The sequence below is a fragment of the Falco naumanni genome, chromosome Z (genome assembly GCF_017639655.2).
Source record: "Falco naumanni isolate bFalNau1 chromosome Z, bFalNau1.pat, whole genome shotgun sequence".
NCBI classification, from domain to species: domain Eukaryota; kingdom Metazoa; phylum Chordata; class Aves; order Falconiformes; family Falconidae; genus Falco; species Falco naumanni.
The window spans coordinates 15,065,907-15,093,422 of record NC_054080.1 but is presented as its reverse complement, the minus strand read 5'-3'; the positions used below and the strand labels follow the sequence as shown (position 1 = coordinate 15,093,422).

General features: G+C 40.5%; 1 protein-coding gene across 5 annotated transcripts in view; it reads left to right on the top strand.

Annotated features, from left to right (window-relative positions):
• Positions 1-27,167, top strand: part of MOB3B (MOB kinase activator 3B) — a 108,389-nt gene extending 81,222 nt beyond the window's left edge. For 4 of the 5 annotated variants that reach the window (XM_040580177.1, XM_040580173.1, XM_040580175.1 and 1 more), the window contains 3 exons: positions 1,499-1,701; positions 5,973-6,090; positions 22,585-27,167. In XM_040580177.1, coding sequence (XP_040436111.1) covers positions 1,499-1,701; positions 5,973-6,056 — 287 coding nt within the window. In that variant the 3' untranslated portion in view covers positions 6,057-6,090; positions 22,585-27,167. The remainder of the gene's footprint in view (positions 1-1,498; positions 1,702-5,972; positions 6,091-22,584) is intronic. The other variant, XM_040580178.1, reaches the window with a different exon arrangement.
• The last annotated feature ends 349 nt before the right edge of the window (positions 27,168-27,516 follow it).

Sequence of the window (27,516 nt, the reverse complement as noted above, 5' to 3'; positions counted from 1 at the left end):
ATATTTTTAAAATTCTGATTTGGGTAGCTTTATGAAAAGATAAAGCAGGCTGCTGCTGTAATAATTCCTGGATTTAGCCATGCTCTGATGGCTGAAATGTGATCCCCCTGGTTAATAAAATACTGTCTGGGGGTTCTGTTACGGTTTTTTTTGATTGGTCATATTTATTTTGCCCTTGGAAATGACAGCAATGTTTTTTTTTTATAATCTAGGTGTTTGTCTAATTGCATGGAGTTTTGATTCAAATATTGCCAAGACATCTGTATGTATTATCATTTCCATAGTTTAGCAATGTCTTAATTCATGGCTTGAGCATTTAGGCCCCCTCTCTGTGACCTCAGAAATTAGCTTTAGCGTTGAGATGAATGGATGTGACAACCAAAAGCAAATATTTCTTAAGGAGATGAAGTAGTTGTGCTCTGATAGATGTGGCTGTTTCTCTGGTCCCTGGTTTATGTGTCAGGAGGAAGAGGGGTTGCACCACATCTTTAAACTATTTGAAATTGTATCAAAAAGATTTGCTTCCAGTGGACCCAGTACAGGCCAAAAAAACCAAAGACACTTTCCCACATTATCTGCACCTCAGCAATGGCAAATGTAGAGGCAATTCAGGGATGCACTGAGCAGGACACTTCTGCAGCTGAGGTACTTCCTCATTGCCATGCTAACAGACACCACAGTGTTCGCATCTGCGATGGATAAACCCTGGTTCCTCCTTGGCCAGGGAGTCCATGTCATCATGTCAGAGGCCTGTTCACAGAAGAAGATGAACCTTCAGCTTTTTGGAGGAGCTCAGTGGTGTGCAATGCTGTGCAAGACTTCAATGAAGGGGAACTGGTGCCCCAATGTGGATGCCTGGCTGTTTACTTGCAAATGTTGCTTTTGCTGCTGCTTTGGAGTCTCCAGCTGTGAAGTGGTGTAACTTCTAAGGATTTTGGAAGAGCTGTTTTCATGTGTGTTTGAGAATTTTTCTCTTAAAAGAGCAATCATATTGGTGCACATAACTGGGAAGAAGGTGAAAGCAAAGCTGTCTGTCCATCAGTCGGTTATTTAAAATTCATTATGAAATTTGGTGCTGTGAAATTGCACTGTTGAATAAGATGATTAATGAGAGTGTCACTTCCAGGACAAGCCCTGTATGTATCAGTATGGGGAACAGCCATCTCAGGTTGTAAAGCCATTGATGTTAATGGTACAGCATGCGCTGCAGTGAAAATCACATTTCTGAACATTACAATACTGGATGCTCCTCTTAAATTGTTCAGTAAAAAAGGACCAGTACCTGTCAGTCTTGATCCATTAAAGTTGTTGCTCAAGTATTTGGTTATCTTTGGCACTAGTGGTCAGATAAATGTATGCATTAAGTGATCTTCTGAATTGGAAAGAGGCCTAAGAAGTTATAACTTGGTTTGCAGTCATAAACTCACACTTTGCTCCAAAGCTGTAGTCTTGGAGGATGACAGGATAGTTATGACAACCCTGCCTTCTCTATTCACAGGTGTTCCCTTTCCAAAGAACTTTCTTCAGATCTGCAAGAAGATACTCTGCCGGCTTTTTCGAGTGTTTGTTCACGTATACATCCATCACTTTGACCGTATCATCCTCATGGGAGCAGAGGCTCACGTCAATACCTGTTACAAGCATTTTTATTACTTTGTGACAGAGCTGAACCTCATAGACCGCAAAGAACTAGAGCCTTTGGTAAGTGTGGGGTCTAAGGGAAATCTCTAGGAAATTTTCATCCTCTCATCACTGAGCCTTTCCCACATGTGTTGCAGTGGGTTTCATCTAGGAATAACATTCACGGTTGAACAAAGGCAATTTAAAGGGGTGAACTCTTGCCTCTGTCCATAGACCCATTCCATCTGCTGCAGTATTTGTGACATGTTCAGAAGGCTCAGTAGAAAAAGAAAAGTGCAGTGTATTTTTTATAGGAAAAAAAAAAGGTGGGAAATACTGCCATTTGAAAACAGAAGTTCATTTATCTTCTGCTTCTTCCTGTACTATATATTTTATATATAATTTTATTCTGTTTTGTATTGGTCAGTAACAGCGCGGTACTCATAGCAGTCATATGAATGCATGTGAAGGGAACAGTGGTCTACATAAAAGTGAATTTTTATGTTTTTTAATCTTTAAGTGGGTGTTTGCGAAGGTATTGAGTGTGTTAGACCCAGAGCATACTCTGGATTTAAGTGAGACAGACGAGGTGAGACAGAGGTTCGGACAATTAACAGTGTAACAAAACCAGACACTTCCTTTCCGACTGCAATAGATCAAAATTATATTGTTTCCAAAAGTAAGGCTCCAGAAATGGAAACACTTTTACTGTTGCTTGCAAATGCAAGTGAAAGTGTAAGCAAAGAAGGAAAGGTAAAGCACAATTCAGAAGGCAGTTTATGTACAGTCCTCCCCTGTGGGCATTTAGCCAACTTTAAAAGGGATCAGAGCAACATTCCTCCATGGGTCAGCGTTTGGAAAGCATTGCTGTACGGCTTGTTGATGAAGCGTTAGAACCACTGGGATTTTTTTTGTCTCCACAGAATTACAGAACAGCTGAGGTTGGCTGGCACCTATGGATATCATGTAGGCCAAACCTCTGCTCAAAGCAGTGTCACCTAGAGAGGGCTGCCCAGGACCGTGTCAAGTTTTCAGTTGTTCCACATAAAGGCACATCGCAAGGAAGTGTGTAGCATAGTTGGTAGAAACACTTCTGAAAGCATGGCAAAATGTTGTTTGCCTGTATTTCTGTAGGAATGGGAGCTGTTGCTCATGTGGTACATGTATATGCTTATGTTAATTGAAGGAGAGCCTGTAAGGCAAGTCAAAAGTGAATGGTCTTGTTTCAAGCAGTTCCAGGCCTGCTGAAAGACACTGCGTATGGCACGTGTTGATAACTTGCTATGTATCTATGATTTGTTTCAAAATAGGAGAACTTAATATAACATCTAAATGTGTTCTAAGGGATAGAAGGAGGCCCTGCAAAAAAGAACTGCCAGACTAGTGATCCTAGGTTAGCTGTAGCTGTTAAATGCTGAAGATGTGTGACAAGCAAGGTACAAGGCAGGACATCTCAGAGGTAAGAAGAGAGGCGATCTTAAGGCCATTACGAGATCTTGCTTGCTTTGGAACACAGAGAGCACAAAAATTATTTAATGCTGCAGTTTGTGGTTAGCAGTATTCCTGCACTAAGCAGACAGATGAAGGATTGGGGCCAGAGTGGTGCAGGAGGTGCCTGAAGTCCAGCAGCAGAGCAAACTAGGAGTGTGCTCCAACTGGTGTGTGCTTTCCTCTTGCATTCCAGCATTCTCTCCCTTCACAAAATTATCCTTAGGATCATCATGTGATGCAATATTATTAACTTTGCTGGTGTACAGAGTCTCCTCTGTATTTCACCTGCACTGGGAAGACATCATGTGAGCAAACTGACAAAGCTCTACCTGCTTCCATCATCCTGTCCCTGACTTGAGTGGGTATCAGCAGTATGGAAATGCAGAAAGAAAATATCTGTCTGTGTTTTTGTCTTAGCTGGGCAGAGAGAAGGAAAGGAGTTGCCAAACAAAAGCAGACATTACAAATAATCTTGAATTTTAATGTGTTAGTTGAGAACAATCTGTGCCCTGCCAGGTTCACCATGGCAGAAAATGAACCCACATTACCTCCCATAATTAGAAAATGGGCCAAGAGCTGATTAAATAAACAGACTGCTTTAATAAACAGGAAGGCAATTGATTTATCAATATAACTTCAAGAAAGGAATTGAGTCAGGCAGTAGGTGAGTAGTAATATTAGCCTGCAGGATTTATGCTTTTTGTTTATAATAGCTTTTGTCAGCCTTTTGCAACCCAGCACAGCAGTAACAAAATCAAATGAAGCGAATGAGTCAAACAGGGTTCCCCCTCCCTTCTGGGAGTTGCATAACTTGTCCTTTCTGCAACCAAAGAGGGAGCTATAGTTTAAGATGCTGCGTATCTTTTTCCCATCTCCATCACTATGTTAGCTTGACAGATCCCTCAGTCTTTCATAGATCTGTTTTACATGGGGACAGAAAAGGAAGCTGGCACAGTCACTAACACTGCAGGTGGTCCTGAGGGGAAAAAAACCCGCATGTCCAATTGGTTAATTTGAGGGAAAAGAAGTCTGAAAGCATATCTCCCCTTTCCTGCAGCTAACAGACAGACAAGGCAGTCTGCACCATAAGAGCTTTCAGAAGACCATTAAGGCACACCTCCATGCAGAGGCTATCAGAAAATAAACTAAGGTTTGAATTTTAAGATGTGGAATCTGCTTTGTACTGTCTCCCTGTATGACCAGCTTTATTTTCCATGGGCAGTAGTTCACCTTAATTCACTTCTTAGTCTCTTTCCATAGCCAAAACTGTCTAGTGCAGTGGTGCCTATCCCACCCTCAGCCTATGTAGGTGTCCACTTGTGTAGCACGCTTTAAGCACTTCATCTAAATGTGCTTTTTAGTAAGAATCTTAATGCAGATGCCTCAGCACATTAACTTACTGTTCGAACAGCAGCCCAGCTACAGCGAGTAATGCCCCTCTGCTTCCTTTCTGTGATACCTTTTCTCTAACAACAGATTTTATAGTATGTAGGTCTGAAGAAATATGCTAGAGTGCTTTACAAGCACATCATAAGCAAAATAGTCTTGCTTTGGGGAGTTTTACTTGATTTATCACCGTTTAACAAAAATTCTACAGATCTGGTTATTGAGGAAAATGAGATAAACAAAACACTTGATGAAGAAACACCTTTCTTCCCTAGGCTCTAATTCGGTAAAAAACTTCTCTTCCCTCCTCCCAGGTCTCAACTCACCTTGGTTCTGCTACGTGTTACATTCAGCTATTCCTAATCCCTTTGTTGAGGTGAGGGCCAATGAAGGAGACCAGGGATGTGTCTACTGCTTCTTGCTCTTACTTGTTTTCCTCCACTCCAGCATGGGTTTACTGTGGGATACAGTCTTTCGTGGTGTCCCTGCTCTGGTGAGGGTTGCCCATGACCCGCAGTCCCTTCAGGAGTGTGCCTGCACTGGCACAGGGCACTTCCTTCTGAGAGTACATCTCTAACCACATCCCCAACAGTGCCACCAGCCATGTGTCCTCTCCTCTAAGTGGTTGCTGCTTTCTTAAATATCTGTGAGCAGAGGCACCGTGTGCTTCTTTAGCTGAAGCTTTAGCACATGGTAAGTTATTTGCAGTGTTTCAGTGGCAGCTGGAAGTAGCTGTGACTGGCACAGGGAATTCATGCTCTCCTGCCACAATGTCACCCCATACCCACTGCTACCAAAACCTGCCGGTTACACCCAGTCCAAAACATCCTCTGCAAAGTAAGTCATATGCAATCTGTTGGTTGAAGCCTTGCTTTCTGTTTCCAGTTTTGTTATGGGTTTCTTGCCTCTCTCTGGTAGTAGCTTTCTGCATGACTTTTCCCATGTGGAATATAAGAATATTTAGCATCTCACAGAAGTATTGTGAGCCTGAATTTAACAGTTTTTGCAAACTACTCTGATGCCATGAAATAAGAGTTGTAATAAGAGTAGAGCTTGCTCCTGGTTCAATTTCCTACCTTCAGCAGCAAGCTGAATCCTTGACACACACAAAAGGAGTGGGAAGACCACAGCTTCCTGTGTTCCATAACTCAGTGTTCACTTTTTTGCTTTGCTGTTGTTTAGGAGTTGCACTGCTGAAAATGGGAAGTGTGCAAGCACCATGCTGTCATGCTTCCTAGCTCTGTAGACTTCACTTGAATCTAGCAGTCTGTTAGTCTGGGCTCCAAACTACAGATCCAGACCCTTGTTCCCCTTTTTTTCCAGAGTAGATTGACTATCTTCAGAACTGCTTCATAGAACTCTCTGTTAACCGACTTGTGAAAGGTGTAACTCTTCGTGGTTAAGATGTAACTTGAAAGCTGGTTTTCATATATTTTGCTGGGACAGGTCACTCACCAGCTTTTTCTGCTTTTAAGGAATGCAAGCTGCTGTATGCAAGGCAACACAATCTCTTCCAAATAGCTGATTTCTTTAGCTCAACACAGCATAAATCATCATAAATGTGATTTGAAGATTTAAAGTACTCAAAGAAAGGTGAGTACTTTCTCTGATATGTATCACATTCCATTACTCCCATCTTAGAAAAGAAAGGCTAACTAGCAGTAATAAAATACTGCTACATATAGAGCAAGTGCTCCCTAAAGGAATCTGTCATTTGAAAGCGTCTTCTAGCAGTATGGCAGCATCAGGTCACAGAAGTTTCTCTGGCATAAATAACAGTTTCAAAGAGCATTCCTCACTGTGAGGGCATGGGGTGTCTTTTTTAGCAGTAGCTGGCGACCACCTTCAGATGCTTGGTTTGGCTTGATGATTGCAGAGCCTGTTTACTGCTACAGTCAAAGTTTGGCTGGAACAGGCACAGGTTCTGTCATGAAACCTGAGGATCAGGGCAGCTACAGCAACATGACCTCTAGTAAGGGTGGGAAGAAGAATAAAAAAACCAGAAAAAAACCCCAACTTTCTGAAAAGCCAGAAAGGTAATGCAAGAGGCATTAAACCACATGTTTTTGTTATATACCCACCCACCCATGCCCCGTGCCCCCAGCGAGAAGGTGCCTGTCAGAAAGATAAACACAAAGAATCCAGCAGCTAGCTACACATCTCCTTCAGTCATGTAAGAGCCTTCTGATTCGGAGGCCATAGACATTTGTGACTAAATCTCAGTGCAGGGCATTTTGTCAGATAGCAGTTAGTTTGTGATGCAGCTAAGTCTGCTCCCAGCTTCTCAGCATTGATCTGTGTGTATTGCAGTATCTTGTTTTGATTTCCAAATCTGTGCTTTTTTATTTGCCTGATATTTCACTGTGCCTTGTGTTTGTCAGAGTTAAGTAAAAAAATAAAAACAACCCCCGCCCCCCCCCCCAAAAAAAAAAAAACAACTTAATCTAAAAATGTGGTGAGATTTTAGTGTTAAGTTTGGAGGTCTGAGCATGGTGCAGTTCACCTGAAGGAACAAGATTCCCAAGATGCATTTATTTTTTTTTAAAGTTGTGGGAGGTGTGGACCTGGCTCTTTTTCTTACTGTTGACCATTACATACTAATGTAACCTTAAATTGTATCTCCAAAGAGGAGAGACAGGAGAAGAAAAAAAAAAAAAAAAAAGACCCTTGGTCTTTTTGCTGTGCAAATCTTTGCAAGGTCACAGAGGGCCCGAGAATGTGTGCAGGGCTTGTATATTCAATGTGTACTCTGAAACTCATGTTACAATAAAAAATCTAGGTGGCAAACTCAAGCATATTTCATCTTTCCATGGCTACCAAGTTGCAGAACTGTGGGCAGGTCAAGCACTCAAATCATGCCAATGAGCACTGGGAAGTAATGTGCAAGGATGACACTGCCAAATAGGAAAGAATGATACATGTGGTTTGAGTACATTTGCTTCTCTCACAGTTATTAAGGAGTGTCAAATGCATGAATCTGTTTGCCAGAGATACCTGTATATGCCATTTTTTAATGGTGGGGTTTTTTTGGTTTTTTGGTGTTTTTTTTTTTGTTTTATCAGTGTAGTGTCCTAGGTATCAAATGTAGTTACCAAAAAGTAACTTTTGTGCTCTTTCAGAAGTATCCAAAAATATATTGCAAACCAGTCAGATTCCCAGAAGATAACTTTGCAAACTGTTGATGGCATTAAAATTTCCCTCTGAGGACAGGGGTGAAAGACAGCAGAATATGACCATCAGCTTTGCTCGTTCTCCAGAAATCTTTCTTTTTATAAGTCACATCCTGTGAGAACTTTGACCTTTTTCTCAGAAGTCATTTTTTATAAACATTTGTTTATGTGAACAAAAAGAATAATTACAGTTGAATGAAGAAAACTAGAGAAGGATATTATTCACTGTACTGTTCTAGTAACTGTTAAAATGCTGATTTCATTTAGATGTAGTGACATTTGGTCATGGTAGCAAGTGGACAGCAAAGTGGTGGCGGTCAGTGTAGCTGAGCACATAAAAAATGTGATGCTGGTAACTGCCTCCATGAGGATGGAGATCGTCTGCAGGCTACGCAAAGGCAGCAAGGTTTTCTTGCTTTATTCTCCATGATTCTCAGTGTAAATGGTTCCATTGGCTTTATAGCATGATTGGTTTCTGATAACATTTTCATGCAATATGTGGAGCTGCTTAGAAGTAACCATCTATGTTGTTAGATTTGTCTTTCTGAAGTGAACTTTTAGTGCTTGTCCAGGCAGTCTACAAAGTAAGGAGGTGCATGCTTAATACATTAACCTAATCATTAAACTTTGTTCAGTTTGGAGGTTTTTTTCTTTTTCCCTGCTCTTTTTCCCCCTAGGAAGCAGTATTATATGTTATTTGCAAAAACCTGCTATGGTCTGGGTGACAGAAGATTTCAAAGTTAAACACGTTCAGGAAATTAAACATTGAGGTTAGTGTAATGGCCATAACTCTGCCATCCTATATTTTAAGATTCAGAGCTACATTAATGACCTGATGACACTCACATGAATCTGAGACACTTTCTTTCCAGTCAGTGAAATTACTCCAGATCTTTTCATAAAATTCAGAGAGCAATCTAGCCCCACAGTCACAGGTGGCATGTTCGTGTGCTGTTTTTCCACCAACATTATTGTTATGCAATACGCTGCTTTGTGAGCTGCTGCAGAATGCTTTGTACCCAATGGTTATATTAACTGACAGGTTTGTAGGCACATTTAGCAGAACAATCAAAACTACAAGGGGAAGAGTTATTTTTGTACTTACAGCCAGGCTGTCAGCAGTGCTGACATATGTGTGACGTTGTTTGTCAAAAGATAATGTTTCCATCTCTAGGCTTTTCAGCCAGGATCTTCCATAACCTATTAAAAAAAAATAATCACTTAAGATATAGTTCCACAATCATTTTAAGCCAAGAAGAACGCAGACTGAAACAGGAAATGATGACCCTGCCCTTCCTATAACTACTAACTGGATAATCCTTTCCTCCTTCCTTGTGTTGGAGCTAGCCTTTATGTTACCATAGTCAGATCCAGGGATGGATCAGCTGAGCACCAGTTCAGCCAAAATTGATGAGTTTCATGTAATCATAGAATCATAAAATGGTTTGTGTTGGAGGAGACTGTCTACTAAACAGCACTGGTCCCAGTACAGACCCCTGAGGGACACCGCTCATCACTGATCTCCACCTGGACATTGAGCTGTTGACTACTACCCTGTAGATACAACCATCCAGCCAATTCTTTATCCACTGAACAGTCCAGCCATCAAATCCATCTTTCCAATTTTGAGAGAAGGATATTGTGGGTGATCATGTCAAAGGCCTTACAGAAGTCCAGATGGATGACATCTGTAGCTCTTCCCTTGACTATTAATGCAGTCACTCCATCATAGAAGGCCACCGGGTTGGTTAGGCAGCACTTGCTGGTGGTGGAGCCATGTTGGCTGTCTTGAATCACCTCCATGTGCCCTAGCATGGCTTCTAGGAGAATCTGTTCCATGACCTTCCCAGGCACAGAGGTGAAGCTGACAGGCCAGTAGTTCCCTGGGTCATCCTTTTTACCCTTTTTAAAAATCCATGCAACATTTCTCTTTTTCCAGTCACTGTGGACTTCGCCTGACCACCACAACTTTTCAAATATCATGGAGAGTGGCTTTTTTGGGAGAGCCATTTCTCTCGGGACTCTGGCATTCCTCTCATCAGGTCCCATCGACTTATGTATGTTCAGGCTCCTCAGGTGATTTTGAACCTGATCTTCTCTTACAGTGGAAGAGACCCTGCCTTTGGCCCCCCCATCCCTGCCTGGAGGTCCATTCACTCAAGAGGTGATTGCCAGTGAAGTGTGAGGCAAAAAAGTTGTTGAGTACCTCTGTCAGGGGGAGTATGCTTTCTTTGACCTTCCTTTTCTGCCTGACATACCTATTCTTATTCTTCACACCCGTTGCCAAGTTCAGCTCCATCCACACCTTGGCCTTCCTGACCCCATCCTAACACAACTGAGCGATGCTTCTGTACTATTCCCCAGGATACCTATCCCTGCTTCCACTGCCTGTGCATTTCCTTCTTACCGTTTAGTTTGACCAGCAGGTCTTGACTCAGCTATGCCCGTCTTTTGCCATCCTTCCCTAGCTTCTTATACCTGGGGATTGAGACATCCTGTGCTCTATGGAAAGCACCCTTAAAGATCTGCCACCTCTGTTCTGCTCCCTTGTCCCCGAAGGCAGTTTCCCAGGGGGCCCTATTGACTATCTCCTTGAACAGCTGGAGTTTTTGCCAGGACACTTTCCTGAGCAGTTACACAGAGCCTAACATTGGCACAAGCCAGGTAGTGGAAACACAGAGTTGGGGGAATTGTGATGGTGCGACTGCTGGTTTTGTGGCAGCCTGCTCTTCTGACGGCACACACACAGACAAAAGTGTAGTCCTGTGTACTGGAAGGAGTGTGTCCCTACATGCATGTGAGGGTTTGGGCTTGCAGCAGCTGCTGGTGCTAGTCCTGTTAGGTGTTCAGAAGTCGGAATACCAAATCAAAAAGTGTCCATTTTCATGTGAGTTTCTCCAAGCACCCTGTCTGTTTCAGGATGAGCTAATTAAAAGTACCATAGGCAGATTGTGCTCAGGTGAACACTTCAGAGTTCCTCTTCTATGCTTCTTGCTTTCCCAGGGCTACAGTAAGGCATAAATATCAGTCCTACAGCTCTGTCATTGCTGTACGTGAGGCCCAAGTAGCTGCTGTTGCACATCTGATTTACCACAAACAACGCATCTTTCCACAAAGTATTTAGCAGCTTTGCTGCATCCTTGTTGATACCAGAAAAGATGTGTATGTATCAGGCAATTCTTTGCCAGAAATGCCACAGACATAGTAGAAGTACCATCAACATAGCCTGTCTGGCACTAGACAAAACCAGTGCTCACATTGGAAAAATCAGCAGTAGCAGACTTAATAAAACATGGCAAAGTGTCAGCATTGTGACAAGGGTACACTCAGATGAAACACAGCTCAGTTAAACATGATTACATAAGACTTCTTCTGCAGACAGATTTTTCAAGCATGTATTTTAAAATAAAAGTATACCTTTATTAATTCACTTGATTTTTTTTTTCCAAATTATTGTTTGGTCTGCTTAACTAATTTTTGATGTTTATGGTGAAAATTAGCATTTTGTCCATTTTTCCATTTACAGTCTTTATGAAAGCAGTGATGGTACTCATAAATCAATAGACTGTGTAATATAAATTATTTGGCAGTCAGCAGAGGACAGTCTGAGCTCAAAAGTAGAGGAAAACTAATTTCATTAAAGTCACTGTGTTCTCTTTGTCATTATCCTTCATAGCTACCCAATTCTACTTTTGTATTGCTGCTCATTGACATCAAAGTACAGCACTTCAGATCTTTCTGAAGTGTCCTGTATTATAGCACTTACAAGAAGCCAGACAACAAGGCAACACTGGCACTGGTTGCCCAGAGCAGCTGTGGATGCCCCATCCCTGGCAGTGCTCAAGGCCAGGCTGGATGGGGCTCTGAGCAACCTGGTCTAGTGGAAGGTGTCCCTGCCCATGGCAGGGGGGTTGGAACTGGATGATCTTTCAGGTCCCTTCCAACCCAAAGCATTCTGTGATTCTGTGAATCTTAATGTATTGTTTTAAAGATATCTCCAACTTTTTATCCTTCTAAAATTCCTAGCGAGTTCTGTGTGCTGTCTGGATAGCTGAAACTTTAGGCAAAGAACATTAAAGGTTTAATCTTGTTCAGAGTCATAGATACTGCTGATGCTCCAGAAGAATAACTGATCTTTAACAGATTCTGATAAAAAAAAACCTGTAAGTGAAGCTTCTGTATGAAAAACTTTTCTTTCTGCTTCCTCTTGCATTGATATTGGGGCATTCAGAGGGAGAGCTGCCAGCCCCCTGCCACTCTGGTAAGAATAGGCAGGTCCAACCCAAATAGCTTCTTCTGGAGAAGTTGGCACCTAGCTTCCCCATCCTTTCTCTGATTTGCTTTTGTCCATCCTCCCACAAAACTGCACACCATGCCCTCTATTAGATAGAATTGACTATCGGCCTTTCTTATAGCAAAATTCACTTGCTAAATATTTACTGCGTGCCTTGTAGAAAACAAAAACCCCAACAGTTACATGTGCCAGTAGATGCGGAACTAATAACCAAAGTGGGAGGTGGGGGTGGGGTGGAGGTGGGGGGTTGCGGGGAGCAGGAACGCAGACATGGACGGACATATCACTGGCTCTCTTTAAGCATGTGACGTAGGTATTTGTGTGTTCTCAAGTACAATTCACAATATGAATTTAGTTTTCATACATGCTTGTTGCTTGTAGTTGCTTCGAATTCTGTTACTCATCCCAAAGTGGTGTAGTGACTTACTACTTGTTTGGGTATTACCAAAAATGAAACACTTGTTGAGCCAACATTAAAGTAGGTATAATTTTCTTTTTTTCTTTTCCTTTTGGTCATCACTTTAGTAAAAGTCCCCATTCAGACAAAGCTTGTCACTGCTGCCAACTAGTCAGCAGTATTTTTGCTTTGGGAAAAAAAAAGAAAAAAAAAAGAAACCAAGCATTCCTTGCCCTCAGTCCAATTTTTCCATTTCAACAAGAGATATGGTGATAATATCCAACAGAATTTCTTTTCCATTGCACAAACGATGAGAATGTCTCAGTTAATAGATGTGACCACCAGCTGAACAAGAAACTAGTGGTAGCTAAGTAAATGTCATCTTTTCCATCTCCTCCATTTCCTGCAAGAAGTCAGGGTGGGAAATGAGAACACTAGGACTTAACATTGCTGAAAACCAGGATTCTCCGACTCAGAGTTGTAAGATGCACTGCAGTGTCAGTTTTTCTCAGTAAATAATTTCTGGCATGCATGTTTTTAATCATTATTTTCATCACATTCACTGTTTTCCTTGCATTGAACCCAAGCACACCCTGCTTGGAGCAGGAGGACAGACAGTCTTCCCTACTGACAATTTTCTGTGTGTAATCAACTAATCAGAGGTTTTGGGATGGTACTGTTGGTGCTCTGGATTAACCACTCTGCGCTTTTGTGCTCTGACATGATTATCTGTTTTTGTGGTGAGAAGTACACCACCGAAGTCCTGTTTTAAAGTTTAACATCAATTCAAGTTATAGGCTTCTCCTATATAAAGGGGCATCTCCACAACACATTTGTTCTTCAAAGATATTATTAATACAAGATAAAAACAATTCTAGTTAACTGTTTGGAATAAAGTGAGAACATGAACATTTTGAAGAAACTTATTCCTCCAAATATCTTCAATTTTGAAAAACATTAAAAGAGCAGAAACTAACTGCAAAATAACATCCATCTGATACTTTTGCACTTCTTTATTTTATTTTTTTTTACAATCAACTCCAATGAGATTGATGTAACAGAAAAGACACGACACACAAAAAATATTTTCATAAATATTTAATTAATTTTGAGTTTCTGATGAGTTAATGTGAATCTTGCCTAGTCAATAGGTGGCTGCTCGGTGCTAGCTTAGTATGTGTGGGGAGTAGCTGGCTTGCTTACAGCAACAAGGAGGAAAAGCAGAGCAGTAAAAGGAAATTGTGGTTGTAAAACCACAAAAAAATGACAGGGGCATTCCAGGTCAGCTGTTATATGAAACAAGAATTTCAAATTATTTGCTTTATAATGGATACGTAAGTGTTTCCTCTACACTACTCACATGAGATTCCTGCTCCTGGGCTTGCCCTCGTGTTTAAATTCTAAGCTGAATCAGAGCCAAAATTGCTCCTTAGTGACCACAACGTGATACCTTACTCTGCCTGTCCTAGTAACTTGTAGCTGATGTGAATCAGAGTTGCAGTTTGTGCTCCACCAAGGAAAAACCCTAAAGAATACGTTGTCTAGGTAGAATCAGAAACGGGCAAAACTGTTAAGCGTTTAATTGAATCTATAATGTGTATGGGTCTATTTACACTAGTTTTTAAACCTATTAGCAAAAGGGGTCCTTACTGTTTGTGCTTTGTGTGGAAGGCACATTAACTGCAAGCAGGGACTGGAAAAAGCTTTTTCACCACCACTGCAAAAAGTCTGGTGGGAACTCCCCCACAATGGTTCCTGTAACGCTTTTAGATAGTTTTTGTCCTATCTGCATTAGCATCTCAACTGGGTTTTATTACTGTGGAGAGAACTACTGATGCCCATCCTCTTTGACGAAATATTGTCTTCCCAATTTAGGTATATCCTGTGCTTCTCTGAATGATGCAGATCAGTTGCCCCTTGTAGACTGAAACAAGGAGGCAACACTGACTGAGTGTTGTCAATCTTCACAAATGAAAGGCTGCTTTAAAAAAAACCAGCAGCGATACCTGAGATCTCCTAGAACTCAAAATGTTACCGAAAATCATAACCTGGAAAACTCTCAAAACCAAATGATAGTTTAGAAAGCCAACATTGGTTTATTGCAGCCTGGGTGCATGGGGGATCCTTCCTCCTAACGTGCACATAACATACCCCAGGGTACACACTGTATACAGTATACATGTATGTACAGTATACATCACATACCCATGTCATTCACACACAGAATTGGTTACAAGCTTCTTACTTATAGTGCAAATTGGTGATTGCAACACCTTATCGGCTTGTCCCCTCTTGCAGCCAGAACTTTTTTCATGTGGTGACTTCTTCCTGCATAATTTACGTAACAGTGTTCTTATCATTATCTGTTATTTCCCCAAACTGACTCCCTTGATCAGAAGTCCTTTCAGTCATCAGTTTTGATGACTTGAGATGGTGGGTACTTGAGCATTAATGACTTGAAAGGGTGGGTCAGCCTGACCTAAACTTTGTGCACATTCTGGTTTAATTAAATCAGAGTTTGGTAGTTGGCAAGTTCAGGCAACAAAACCAACTTGAAATTTCAGATAACTGCTCAAGAAATATCTGTAATTTCCTTTCTGTAACACTTAATGGCTTAACCCACTAATCTAACTGGCATCAGAAGTTTCAGGAAAGCTATTCCACCTAACTAAAAAGATGAGTTTTCATAATTTAACAGTTCTTCTTGAGTGACTCAGTTTTATTGAGTGTTCGATTTGGCTGTTAGTCATTCTAAACCCACATGAATTAGAAAACTGAGAAGCATGAAGTCCAGTTTTTCAAATTGCCAGAAGAAAAAAACTGCCACCTCATAAACTTGGCAGTTTTGTAAAAAAAAAAAAAAAAAAAGAAAAAAAAGAAAAATGTATTTACTATTTATACCATTTAAATAAATCTGTTAGTGTATATAATTATTTATGAAAAATAACTACTATATGCAACAAAATTGCACTTCACATTTTGAGAACTAACACGTCTCCTGATAGATTTTCTGCAAAATTTTATACTAGAGTTAGTGTTACCATTTGCTCATCCACTCTGCGTGACCTCAGTGCCAAAAGCAGCACATCTCAAGTCCATTTAATAGGGTAAGATACACTAAAACCAACCACAGAAGGATTTTTACTTTATTATTACAGGAGACAGAAACATACAGAAGGTGGAAGTACCTCTTTGCAATACAATGCCTTTAAGCAAGTCAGTCATCTAAATGCTGTTCTGTATATCTAGCTGGATCTAACCCTATTGACAGGTGCATTTCGCACTGTAATTTACTGCTTCTGCTCCTGCTTACAGCCAGTTGATAAAATGTCCGTGTATTCAATGAGAAGGGATTACATTTGCAGGGTTTTGCCTGTGTCCTGCAAACATAACCATACAAATTCAGGAATAAGCAACTAAGATTATTATCAGGCCATACTTAGCCTCAAAATAACTACCTTGAAGCCAAACTGATTGTAGGAGAGATTAATTTAGTCCATCATGGTAATTGAGACTCATTCATTGAAGACATCCTGAAACCTAACAAAGGAAATACCGAAATGATCAATATGCCCATTGGGTAGCAATTACCAGTCTCTCTTTTTTTTTGGTCAGTGTACAGAGATAGGGGCAACTAAAGAAGCAGAGAATTTTTTTTTTTTTCGTAACTTTGGAAAACACAGTTTCTAAATGAAGATTCAGGGCATGGCTCTAACTAAAAATTCCAGAGAAAAAAAGGTTGGGTTTTTTTTGTTTTGTTTTACAGTTTATATTACTGTTACAAATGTGGCTTCAGCTTTCCTATCCTGGTTAATTAGCTATGAATATAGCTGAATATAGATAGCTATGCAGCACAGGATCTTAGACCATAATTTATTCCATAGGAAACGGTGTCTTTTTGACCAGGATACAAAGAGCTTTGTCCACATGATGATTATTTATCAATTGTTGAAATCTTTGTAAATAAAGAGTCACAGAAGTCATAGCCATTTGTGCTTTGAAGAACTGCATGGAAAATGTTCTTTTAAACCTTTTGCTTCTTCATCCACTTATTCAGTGGTTCTGAGCTGAACAATGAAAAGACTGAACTGGCTCCACAGGTACATCACTGAGCCTCTCGGTGTATATAGGGTATTCCCCTTGGGTTTGGAAAGGTGTGTCCTGATGATGTGTGTGTCTGCTCCAGTGCAGCCTTCTAATCAGATCAGAAGGGTTGTTTGTGTGTTGCCTTCCTGCTCAACGTTGTGTATTTATTCACAAGGATTAAGGATTGTTACACAGATATTAAATTCCTTAACTGTAAAAATATGGCTAAGGCTGGGCAGTGCTTTGTTTTTTTGGGTGCAGTGTTTGAAGACATGAGTACACGATAGGCTACATAGAGGGCTGAATTCTGTAAGTCCATAAGTTGGGACAAGTGAATTGCGCATGGTGTCCTTTCCTGGCATCTCCTTGCTGTCAGCTAGTTGGTCAGGTTTTCCAGGCTGCTGGGTACCTCTGGGCAGGGTGCCTCTACCCACCAGGAGGTAATACATTTCTTCTAACCACTTCTCTGCTGAGACACTTATATCAACATCCTAAACCCTCACCATGTTTAAAACCACGTCAAAGAGCTAAAAGAAGCTGTTGTCACATCATCCTTAAGCTTGCCAGCTGGCAGTAGGAGGAGGTGAGAAGGGGAAATGGCAAGCCCTGCTCGGCTGCAGTTTGGGGAATGAGAAGTAAGGGTCAGACACAGGCACTCAACAAGGATTTTAATCTTTAAAGAAGCCCTGGTTCTAGTGAAGGTTATTATTGCATTTTTTTCTGGTGTTCTTTTAGAATACTCTGACTTATGTTATTTACTCATGTCACTTCACCAGCTTTCCCGTCAGCTTTTGCATAAGGCAGACTGCAGACACCTTGCTTCCATTAAATGCTAGTCCAAAGATGATTGTTTTTTATGCCTTATATTTTGGCAAGTCCATGTTTGATTCACACAAGCATAGAAATACTATTTTCTTAGTAGAATGTGATTCTTTGCTGAGGAGCTCATTCTTCATAACACATTCAGATTTCATCAGCATCTCCCCATAGGTAGGTTTGTCCTGTTGAAAAGAGGCTTCTTCCATTACTAGTGCATGCTTGTAAGGTGTTGGATTTTTTTCATTCTTTTCTTAATAAATATTTATTACCTTTTTAAGACTGTGTGTGTTGCTTTTTTCCCTTTTTCTGGGAAACTATGTTGGTACTCCCTGTAAAATGTTAAGGGATGCAATCTTCCCTTAAACCACAAATACCAACAGACTAGACAGATTTCTGGTGCTTAGAAAGTGGCTTGTTAGCATTAACTCCAGCAAGTGAGAAAGTACTTTTAAGGATCTGACAAAGAATAGCAAATGTTTCTCTTAAAGTTACTTAGAATAGTCCTGTGTTAAATTTTCCTTAGTGGCTGCTCTGTGAGTATTCAGCACACAATCAGGTCCAGATTTTATTTTCTGTTTTGTATTTTGGCTTTGAAAACCAGCATTTATTTCTAAATAATCCAAATTCACAAGTAGTCAAAAATTAAGAGCAGGAACAAGTCTCAACACAGCAGTATGGAACAATGTTCTGAAATTTCTTGCGATTTGTTTTAAAGAAGAAGCACACCTGGTATCTAAAGCTCTGGTATGGAGAGTTTCTGTTAACAAATTTTTGGGTGTTTAGTTGACGTGCGGAATTAGACTCTATAACTCGAAAGTTATAAAGTAGGTATGTTTATTGCGCGCAGATGCACGGGGGATCGCTCCTCCACAAGCGTGCATGCCCGAAGTGACGAACCATCCCACATTTATACAATGAAACAAATGAATATTCAATTAACGCCTATACAAACCCGCTTCGTATGTTAATTAGCTTATCAGTCCTTTGCCTGGAATGTGGTGGTCTTGCAGGTTTGTAGGTGATTCATGTTCTTGTGACCATCCCATCTTCTCCAGCAAGGAGACTTAGCACTCCCTCCCTCTAGATAGCATTTGAATGTCTCTCATCTTCTCTCATTCTCTTTTAAATAGCCCCTTTGTCAGAGGAAGAAGGGCAGGCGTCTCCCCGTCTCCCCTTTGTTAGAGGAAGAAGGGCAGGCGTCTCCTCAGAGCTGTGTGCCTATGTGACCAGACACCGCACCCATGACTAGTCACCATACCCACATTCCTTGAGCAGACATATACAATCACGTTCGATGTCCATTGTCCCCATTTCACACTATTTCTTCATATCATAGTCAGCATGGAAGGACTTTGGAAGTTGTAAAGACCTTTAAAAATGCTTGTGTATGCCTGCCTGTGTCTCTGTGTCTGCTTTTCTAACTTGTCTGTCTAGCCTGTGTATTTCATTTAAAATCCAGCTGGGGTTTCCATCTTCGTGCCATCTCAGAAGAGTCAAGTCAACAGCTAGTTGTCATTTCCCATGTTTGGTAGTACACTTATGTGCTTTTAATTGATAATTATTAGCCAAGAACATACCTTTGCACCTTTTCCAAATTAAAACGAACGTTAAAGTTTCAGAGAAGCACAAAACTAGGAAGACTTAATAAACACTGAAGACGACTCGGCTTTGAGTTTGTGTTAAAGCCAGTTCTCACCTAACGGCTGTGCGCTACCAGAATCACTAAGAGCCAGATCTTTGAGGGGGACTTCTCCACTAAGTTAAATGGAGTGGGGCAATGTGCTAAGTTCCCTGGCGCCCATCAGAATCAGTGAGAGATTTTGCAGCAGGCTCTGTGAAGAGCAGGGGATTAGTTCTTAAAGGTAAGTATTTCAGAGGGAGTGTCTGGCAAGTAGGAGCAGTCTGGTCTGTAAAAGGCTCAGCAGTGGGCTCTGCAGCACACAGCATGCCTCATGCTGCTGCCTGGCCAAGGTTACACACTGTGGGTACGACTTTTCCTCTCATTCTCACCAGCATTTTGAGTGAAGCTAACTTTTTCTTTGCCAGCTTCATAGTTATATCAGTGTCTTTCAGAAACCATTTTCTGTTTGGTTTTGCTCTCTATTGTAAATTCCTCTAAGAAAAAATCAACTAGAACTACGTCACTCTCACAAAGCTTGTACCAATTCACTGTTGTAAGGATCAGGGTGGTTTGTTCTTTGATTTTTTTTTTTTTGTTTGGGGTTTGTTTGTGTTTTTTTTTAAAGGATGTCTAGTTCATTGTCATTGGCTGAAATCAGTAAAACCTTAGGCACTTATATGCAGGAGTGCAGTGTGAACATAGTCTGTACTTCTGTGTCCTTCATTTACCAATAACAATATAGGTCAATACAGAAGAAGTTTCTGTGCATCAGAGGTGATGATGTTTTGTTAAGTTTTATAACATTTTTTTCACTACAACTTTGGTGAGCGTTTCCAAAACCAAAGCCAAGCAGGTGTTGGAACGGAAGGCCTGTTCAGTAGAAGCAGTGAGAAAACTGCAAAGCCATTTGCAGCAGCATTCTCCTGACAGGGTGGGGGGAATATGGTTTAGGTGGAAGCCAGTGGATGTAAGGGATCATGAGTATAACTTCATAACCAGACAAACTTCCAGAAATCAAAGGAGGGAGAGGCTTGGGTAGAATTTATATTACTATAAAATAATAAACTCTGCCTCTACAGAAGAGTTAGGAATGGCATGGTAGGTTCGCATTTCATGATATTGAGCAGTGAAACACTCAACAGCTGCACATAGCTGAAGCTCACATGGCAAACGGGTTTAAAGCCCTCTAGTTTATACCTCATGAATCGATTGTCCAAGGCTCCTACTCTTTCCCTTGCCTGGACACATTTATCCATGTTCAAACTCCTGCCTCTGAAGCAATTTTTTCTTTAAGGTAAGAATGGAGATGCATTTTACAGGCTGAACATGTTGCTTATGATGTTTTATTATTCTGTCGGGAGGCAGTTTGCCTCACAGTGCTCCTGGAGGAGGGTGGTCAAGTTTACAATGACTCCAATAGTGTCCACATTGCCCTGTTTACGCTTTTCTAACAGGGTAAGATGCTACTATCTGACTAGAAATAGCTGTTCAGCAGCAGTTGCAGGAAGAACTGTGGTGGTGGTGTTTTAGGTCCCAGATCTGTCAGCTGAGATTATTGGCAGTACAGTATGGAGAACTCACAGACACTGATGATGTGTAAATTTAAGCATCTGCAAAGATTAACACTGCCTCAATCATTAGCACCTAATTAATCTCCATTAAGCATTAGCACCAAATTAATCTTCAGACAAGGGAAATAAAAGAGTAATTTAAAATCTGGGAAGAAAACAAAGGCTTTCGCAATGACTACTCCCTTGCTGAGTGTCTTTTAGCTCCTTTCTACTTGTGGCAGATTTTGCTGAGGAAGGTGCTAATCAGTCTCCGCAAGGTGTGTGCCTCCTCAGCCTGTAGGAAAAAGCCTGGCACCACAAGCCAGGCATCACACTGCGGAGGCAGCTTGGCCAGGGCAGCACCTGGCATCCTCAGTGGGGAAAACCAGATTTGGAAACGGGGTTAGGCCCTGTCAGTAAAAATTCTGCGTGGTGTCTAAACCACATCACAACTCATGTCCTCTGCCCTGCCCTGCCCTGCCCTCCCTCTCTGGGAAGAGCTTCCTGAGGGCTTCCAACCAAACTGAGCGTTGCTGGATTTTATCAGCTTCTAGATGCCTACTTTGGTCAGAGCTAGTTACCATGGTGTTGAAGTAGTAGTGAGTTATATATGTTCCGCATTCGGTACTTGCATAGTTGCTTTTTCTGATCTCTCAGAGAAAGAAGAGAGGCGTTTTGTATCTGCTTATGTATAAAAAAGTAGGAAGCTGTCCAAGAGTGCACTGATTTATATTAAATTCTGCATTTGATGTTTGTTGCTTTGAAGGAATAAGCCTAATTCCAGCTGTTTAAAAGAAAAACAAAACAATGCCAAAAAAAAAAAAAAAACCCAAAAAACCAAAAAAACCTACCACAAAACGTTTAAGGAGAAAAGGGACAGTTTTTTCCATGAACATTCATTTTTGTCACCTTTAACAAATTAGAAGAGAAGCAACCACTAGTTCAGGTTACTGTATGGATCACTGTGGAGATCACACATTACTGTATACATTACTGTACTAATTACCATTGTCTTTATAACAGCTGTGAATTACAATATTCCATTCTGTTATGTGCATGACAGCAAAATAACAAGTGATGCAGTTAGTTAGAAATGAAAACTGAATAAAGCTCTGGAAAGGGAAAAAAGTGCTACAATTCTGCATAGGATTCTAGGTGGAGAAAGGATCTGTTAAGCAAGGGTAAGATACAGTTACAAGACTGTCAGCAAGGTGTTTACATTAGATAATAATGATCTTGTAACAAACTATGCAAACAAGCTAAGACTTCCAGAAACTTCTGGTAACTTGGTAAATCTGAACAGATTTTCCAAGGGAAATGCTGTACAGTCTGGAGATGCTATGAAACAGAACCTAAAGGAACAACCTGTACAACTGTAGAGACCCTTAGATGCATCAGCCCTTTAGCCTTGACAGCAATCGACACACACTTATGCCTTGTATGTGAATGGATGTTGGACAGGCCATCTGATACATCTTTCCAGAAAATCTGCTGGCAAATATAAAGAGTTCTCCAGAATGGGGCAGCCAGTTACCAGAAAGTTTGTATCAAAGTGCCTGTAAATCAGATAGGATAAATCCTATATGGAGGTTTATATGGAGAACAGATACGATAAATTCCTAATGGAGCCTGTGAATGCTCCAACACCCCATCCTAGAGACAAATGCCACAGCTTTGGTCAAGTCTTCAGAGAAGATTTGTGTCCATGTTCCCTTTGTGTCCATGTGTGGCAGAAATAACTAGCCAAAAGATGTATTTTCTTGGCTGTAACTATTATCGTATCTTGGCAAAGGATGTTTCCTCTTGGCTGCAGGTGCAATGACAATGATTGGAATCCTATTTCTTACATTATATTAGAAGGTTTCTTGCTTTTGTAGGTGATTTATTTCATTTTTGTGGGATGCAGCACCATTTACCTGACATGGTTAGGGAATTAGAAAGGGTATTAATCTGTCAAAAATGAAAAAATGCTGCATGCTAATTGCAGTTAGGTTATTTGTCCTTGAAATGATGGAGAGGAGCAGAACCATGGTGGCATATAAAATCACATGAATTTGCAGAGATGCAGAAATGTTAATGGGGAAGGCATGTGCACACACTTTACAACAAATGTCATTTGCTTTTTAATCTCCCTTTCTTTTTTTTTACAGAAAGAGATGACAACCAGGATGTGTCACTAGAAAGCTACCCACTAAAGAGATGCAAACTCCAATTTCCTTCTTACTGCAGAGTTCAAGAATGTGACAGCCCTCATGGATTGAGCCTGCATTTTAATCCATGAAAGCAGGAAAGTTGGGAACCACAGTTACTTTCACAAACACTTCCTGCCACTGTCAGGGTTCTTAACCCTGAATATGCTGCTAGGAACCTCATCTGAGTGACATGGATTATTAAGAAAAAGAAGAATCAATTTCATATTAGTTCTAGCTGCTTCATCAGGGACAAGAACATCTTCAGCCATGAAGGATGAGAGACTGTGCTCCTGCTGCTAAAGCTTTATTGAAATTCAAGTCCCTTGTCTGGCCTCCAGATTAGTTATTTTGAAACAAAACTGTATTGTTAGTTGCAACGTTGTGGTTTTTTTTCTTTTGTTTCTTGGTATGTGCTTTGTTTCCTAAGTGCCACAGAATATTGATGATCTGGAATCACAAAGACTTTTAGCCTTTAATAGTCTCCACCCTTCACCAGGGCACCCAAGCTTGGTCGCCAGTCCCAAATGCCATGGAGACCTGTGTTTCCAGGAACACAGCCACATCCCTCAGCTGATCAGGCAGTTTGTTCTTCATTGTGACTCATAATTGGTGACAATGGGACAGTTTCTGATCTCAATTACATGAGTAGGAATCCAGACATAGCTCTGCAGTGTGAAGTCTTTTCTTTGAATTCATGCTGTGACTGACAGTGAATCTGCTCAATATCTCTACATTACATAAAAAACCCCAACTATAGTCAGCATTTTCCTGAAGTACCCTATGAAGTACACCAACCTATCATGCAATTTGATATCCTTCTGTCCTCTTAGAAAAAGGATCCCTCATTCGCCTTAAAGTTTCATCTTTTCAGGGAAAAAGAAATTTAATTTTAGTAACTGGGAGGAAAACACAGTAAAGGTGAGAAGTATAATGGCTAGAGCAGGAGGACTTAAGTGAAGGTCTCTGTTGCATCTAAATGGTGTCCAGCAGTGCAGCTTGCTTTCTACAATGGACTAACACAAAATTTTTTTCCCAGTACTTGGTCCAGCTTAACTAACACATGTCTGAACAGGATGGAAGGATCCATTACAGTAAATCAAGTCTTCTATGACAAATATGTCCTTATAAGAGGCTTTGTCTAAAAAAAAATTTATAATAATAAAAAAGAATAAATAAAGCAATATTTAACTGAGAGATCACAAGGGAGATACAGCTGAATAAACGGGAATCAAGTGGACACACCTATGTGTTCTGTGCCTTCTAATGAATTTTGCACACGTGTTATTGTGAAAGATAACTCCTTCCTGAGTTAAGTGCTGAAGCCTGTTGCTGCCTTCTCAAGTAAGTTAAGTATGTTTACATCTTCTGAAACAGTATTAGAAGCAAATCTGATGGAGTATCCAGTGACTGGAACATTTGAAATACAGTGGTAGCAGACAGTAAAGAATAACAGCAAACCTTTCCTAGCTCATATTGTGGTACATTCAGATTGGCTTGCCTGCTTGCTTAAAATAGGGCTTCTAAATGGTAGTGATCGCATCCTCGCTGGAACAAAGGGCTTTTTTGTCTGTGAACATTCAGTGTAGCTATGGTGGAGGCTTTTCTGCATCTTTAGAATTATGCAAGCAGCAGCATCCTTTTCTTTCAAGGGGATAGACTTAAGTGTTCCTACCTCCTTTAGTGGTCTTTGCAATGAAATTAATTCTTTGGGGACTGGAATGCACACACAGATAAATTCTGGCCTGCTGGCCCTTTTCCAGGATATATCTAGCTTGTGGAATTCATTGACACAGCTATTGCTGAGCTTAGTTGCCTCATTTTAAAGATGATGAAAAATGTTAAATCTTTGGAAGAAGGTACATGATACATGTGGGTGACAACTGCCTGGAATTACAATATGAATTGCATAAGAAAGGGTTTCTTGTACTGCTCTAAAGTGCCTGGGCTGTTGCACTGCTGGAGATGGAACTGTAGCTGATACAATGCTCTTGAATTTCACTGTGCTCAGTTGCCATCTGGTGTTCTTATGACTGGGCAGTACTGCAGTGCTATATTTTAAAGTTTCATGTGAAGATGCAGATGAATGAAATTTTGTGCATAAAGATCAGTCACTACACAAATTGAAAAACATGGCATTTTATGCATTAAAATAATATATTCTTCACTTTATTATGCTACTTACCATATGTTTGAGTCTATTCACTGTAACTCAGTCTGAAGATGAAGCAGAATTTGTTCCCAGTTACTCTGAATTATTTTTCAATAACATTTTTGTGAATGCATTACATTTGTGAATGCAAAATTTATCTGTTGGAGTGGTTTCCTTTTTTGTAAAACTGTTTTTCAGAAACTCTTACGCTTCCTTTTCTAGTACAGCATACTGTCTGAGGTAAAGGAGGGAAATGCAGAATTGTATGCTAGAGGATTTGTCTTTGACATTGCCAAAACTCCTGTAATGGGAAAGGCCCATTACAACCCAGGAGCTGAACCAGCTACAACAAAGTGCAAAATACACTCGTTTTGGTTGCTTATTCTGCTGGGAAGAACATGGAATTTGCTAAATGAATAAATGTCCTCCAAATGGCAGGGTTTGGCCTTTGGCTAAATGCATCCCAACAGGTACTTTTGCTTCCACTGCACAGGTGTTCAGCCATGGCCAGGCCATCTCATGCCATTTCTCCTTTTCCTGTGCCTGGTGTGTGATATCCTAATAAAAGCAATGTCTGGAATGTGGCATCACTACATAAAAGTATCATATTAACCCTGCTCACAGAGGAGAGAGGGGCAGAATCCTGTTAGATCTCGTACTCAAGGATTCCAGCTTCATCAGTAATTTCTAGGGGCCACATCTGGACAGAACTGCGCTTTGGTTCTTTATTGCAAGTCCCGATTTGTGTGACTCCTCAGGATATGTAACAAGTACTGAGTTTAAATGTGATTGTATGCAGAAGCATCCATTTCATAATGAGAAGAACTTTCTAACTGATCTTACCACTTATATCTGTTCCTAATAATTCCAGCATTTCATATGGTTCTGGGATTTTGGGGGGAGAAGGGGTTGTTTGGGCTTGTTGTTTTGTTTTGGTGTTTTTTTAATGACCTTTCTAATCTTTCAATCAAGTTTAGTTTTTCTTGCCTAAAAAGGATTTTAATTTTTTTTTTAATCTGGTACTTTAGAGATGCTGTTAGTGTTAAGCTTCAAGGTACTGTAAGAGGGATCACTTTAGCTGACTGAGACCACAGTCCACTTCAGAAAGTGAAAGGTTCCTGTGATACCAAAATTGCCTTCAGTGATTAAAGACTTAATAGCTTTCAATGATTGTCTCTGTAATAAGGGATTTTTAATAGACTTCTACTTTGTGTGAACATAGATTAGTGTCACTGTAGTGACAAATGTAACATGAAACAAATCTTTATGTGACCTCTCTTAGGTTTTATGAAAGATGGAGACCCAGGATCTATCAAAGGGATTATTTTTTTTCAACTGATAAGCAGCAGTTGTCCTTCCCCAAGGACAATGCTGTCAACAAAAAGTAGCTTTCTCACTTCTGTCTGTGCCTCCAGAAATTGACGCCTCTCATCTATGCCCTCAGAAAAGAGACCGCCAAAGGTTGGTTTTGCATTATCTGTTCGAAAGAGCAGAGGCAAGAGAGCCGGAGGTACCTGCAAGCACTGCAAAACAGGATGCACTATGTATAGAACAGGAATATGCTTGCTATTATATAATATGCTTTGAACTGTTTTTGAAAGGGGATAACACTGGGGGACCCAGTATAGACAAGTAGTCAGTGTTTAGGCATTTTTTCCTATATATTAGAAGAAATTAAGACATTTTTAATAGTTACGAACACTATACCAGGGGCAAGGCAAGCCAAATGAGTAATAAGAACCTGATAGTGGTATACATTTATATCTAAAATAATTAAACATGATTTTTCATGTATTTCACGCTAAATATAAAGGCAGTGTTTTTCAAGGTTTAGCCAAATAAGTTGGCGCTATTAAAGCAGTTGTTTATTTTCTGTTTTAATAAGTTTTCCTGTTTTAAAGACAGATGTAATATAATAAAGTGTTGTAATAATATTCTCCTGGAGAAAAAAAAATAACTTGCCCAGCCTAATACATGTGTGTCGATGCATGTGTGTGTGCCCATATATATATATGTATGTATGTATGTACGTACGTTTGGGTGAGGGTATGGATGTGGAAGTATCAGTGTGGGCATACATACACTCCCTGCCCTTCCCCACAGAATAATTTTTTTTATTTTGGTAATGTTTCTGGGGGGTGCATCTTTCTAATAAGTGGTTGATTCCTTTTCCTTCTCCATGCATCAGCGCTGTTTGGTATGTTCATTTTTTTCAGTGGTGTCAGTTGTGTCTTAAGCTCTGAGTTCTGTTTGTTATTTAGTAGTGGTTCAGCTGTATGGGAAGAGGGACCGACACTAACTGTTGTAGTCATTAAAAGAATAGGACCAATTTAAAATCCTAGTGGATGAAGCGATGAAATCCAAATCTGAATAAAAGAAACATAACCTTGCAGGAGTATTGTGAAGTTATTTGGGATCTAAGTCTTCAGCAAGAAAAATGCATGTGATTTTCATACTGTGGGGTGGAATTTAGGAGTGAGTGAGATCCATCACTGCCAATGCACCAGCTTCCTCACAGCCCTCCTGGCACCAATGCAACATCAAGAAAAATGGACTAAATGTCTTACTAATGAAAACTGGCCAGCCTCTCACCAACAGAGCCTTTCTTTAGTTAAGCTGGCCTGCTAGTGCCTGACAGTTCGTTGAGCCTGGGTAACTCATAGGTTTCATCATGTTCTTCAGCTGGTTTCTGATGGGACAATCCAAGACAGAAGGCACAAGTAAATAGGATGAAGCCAGTT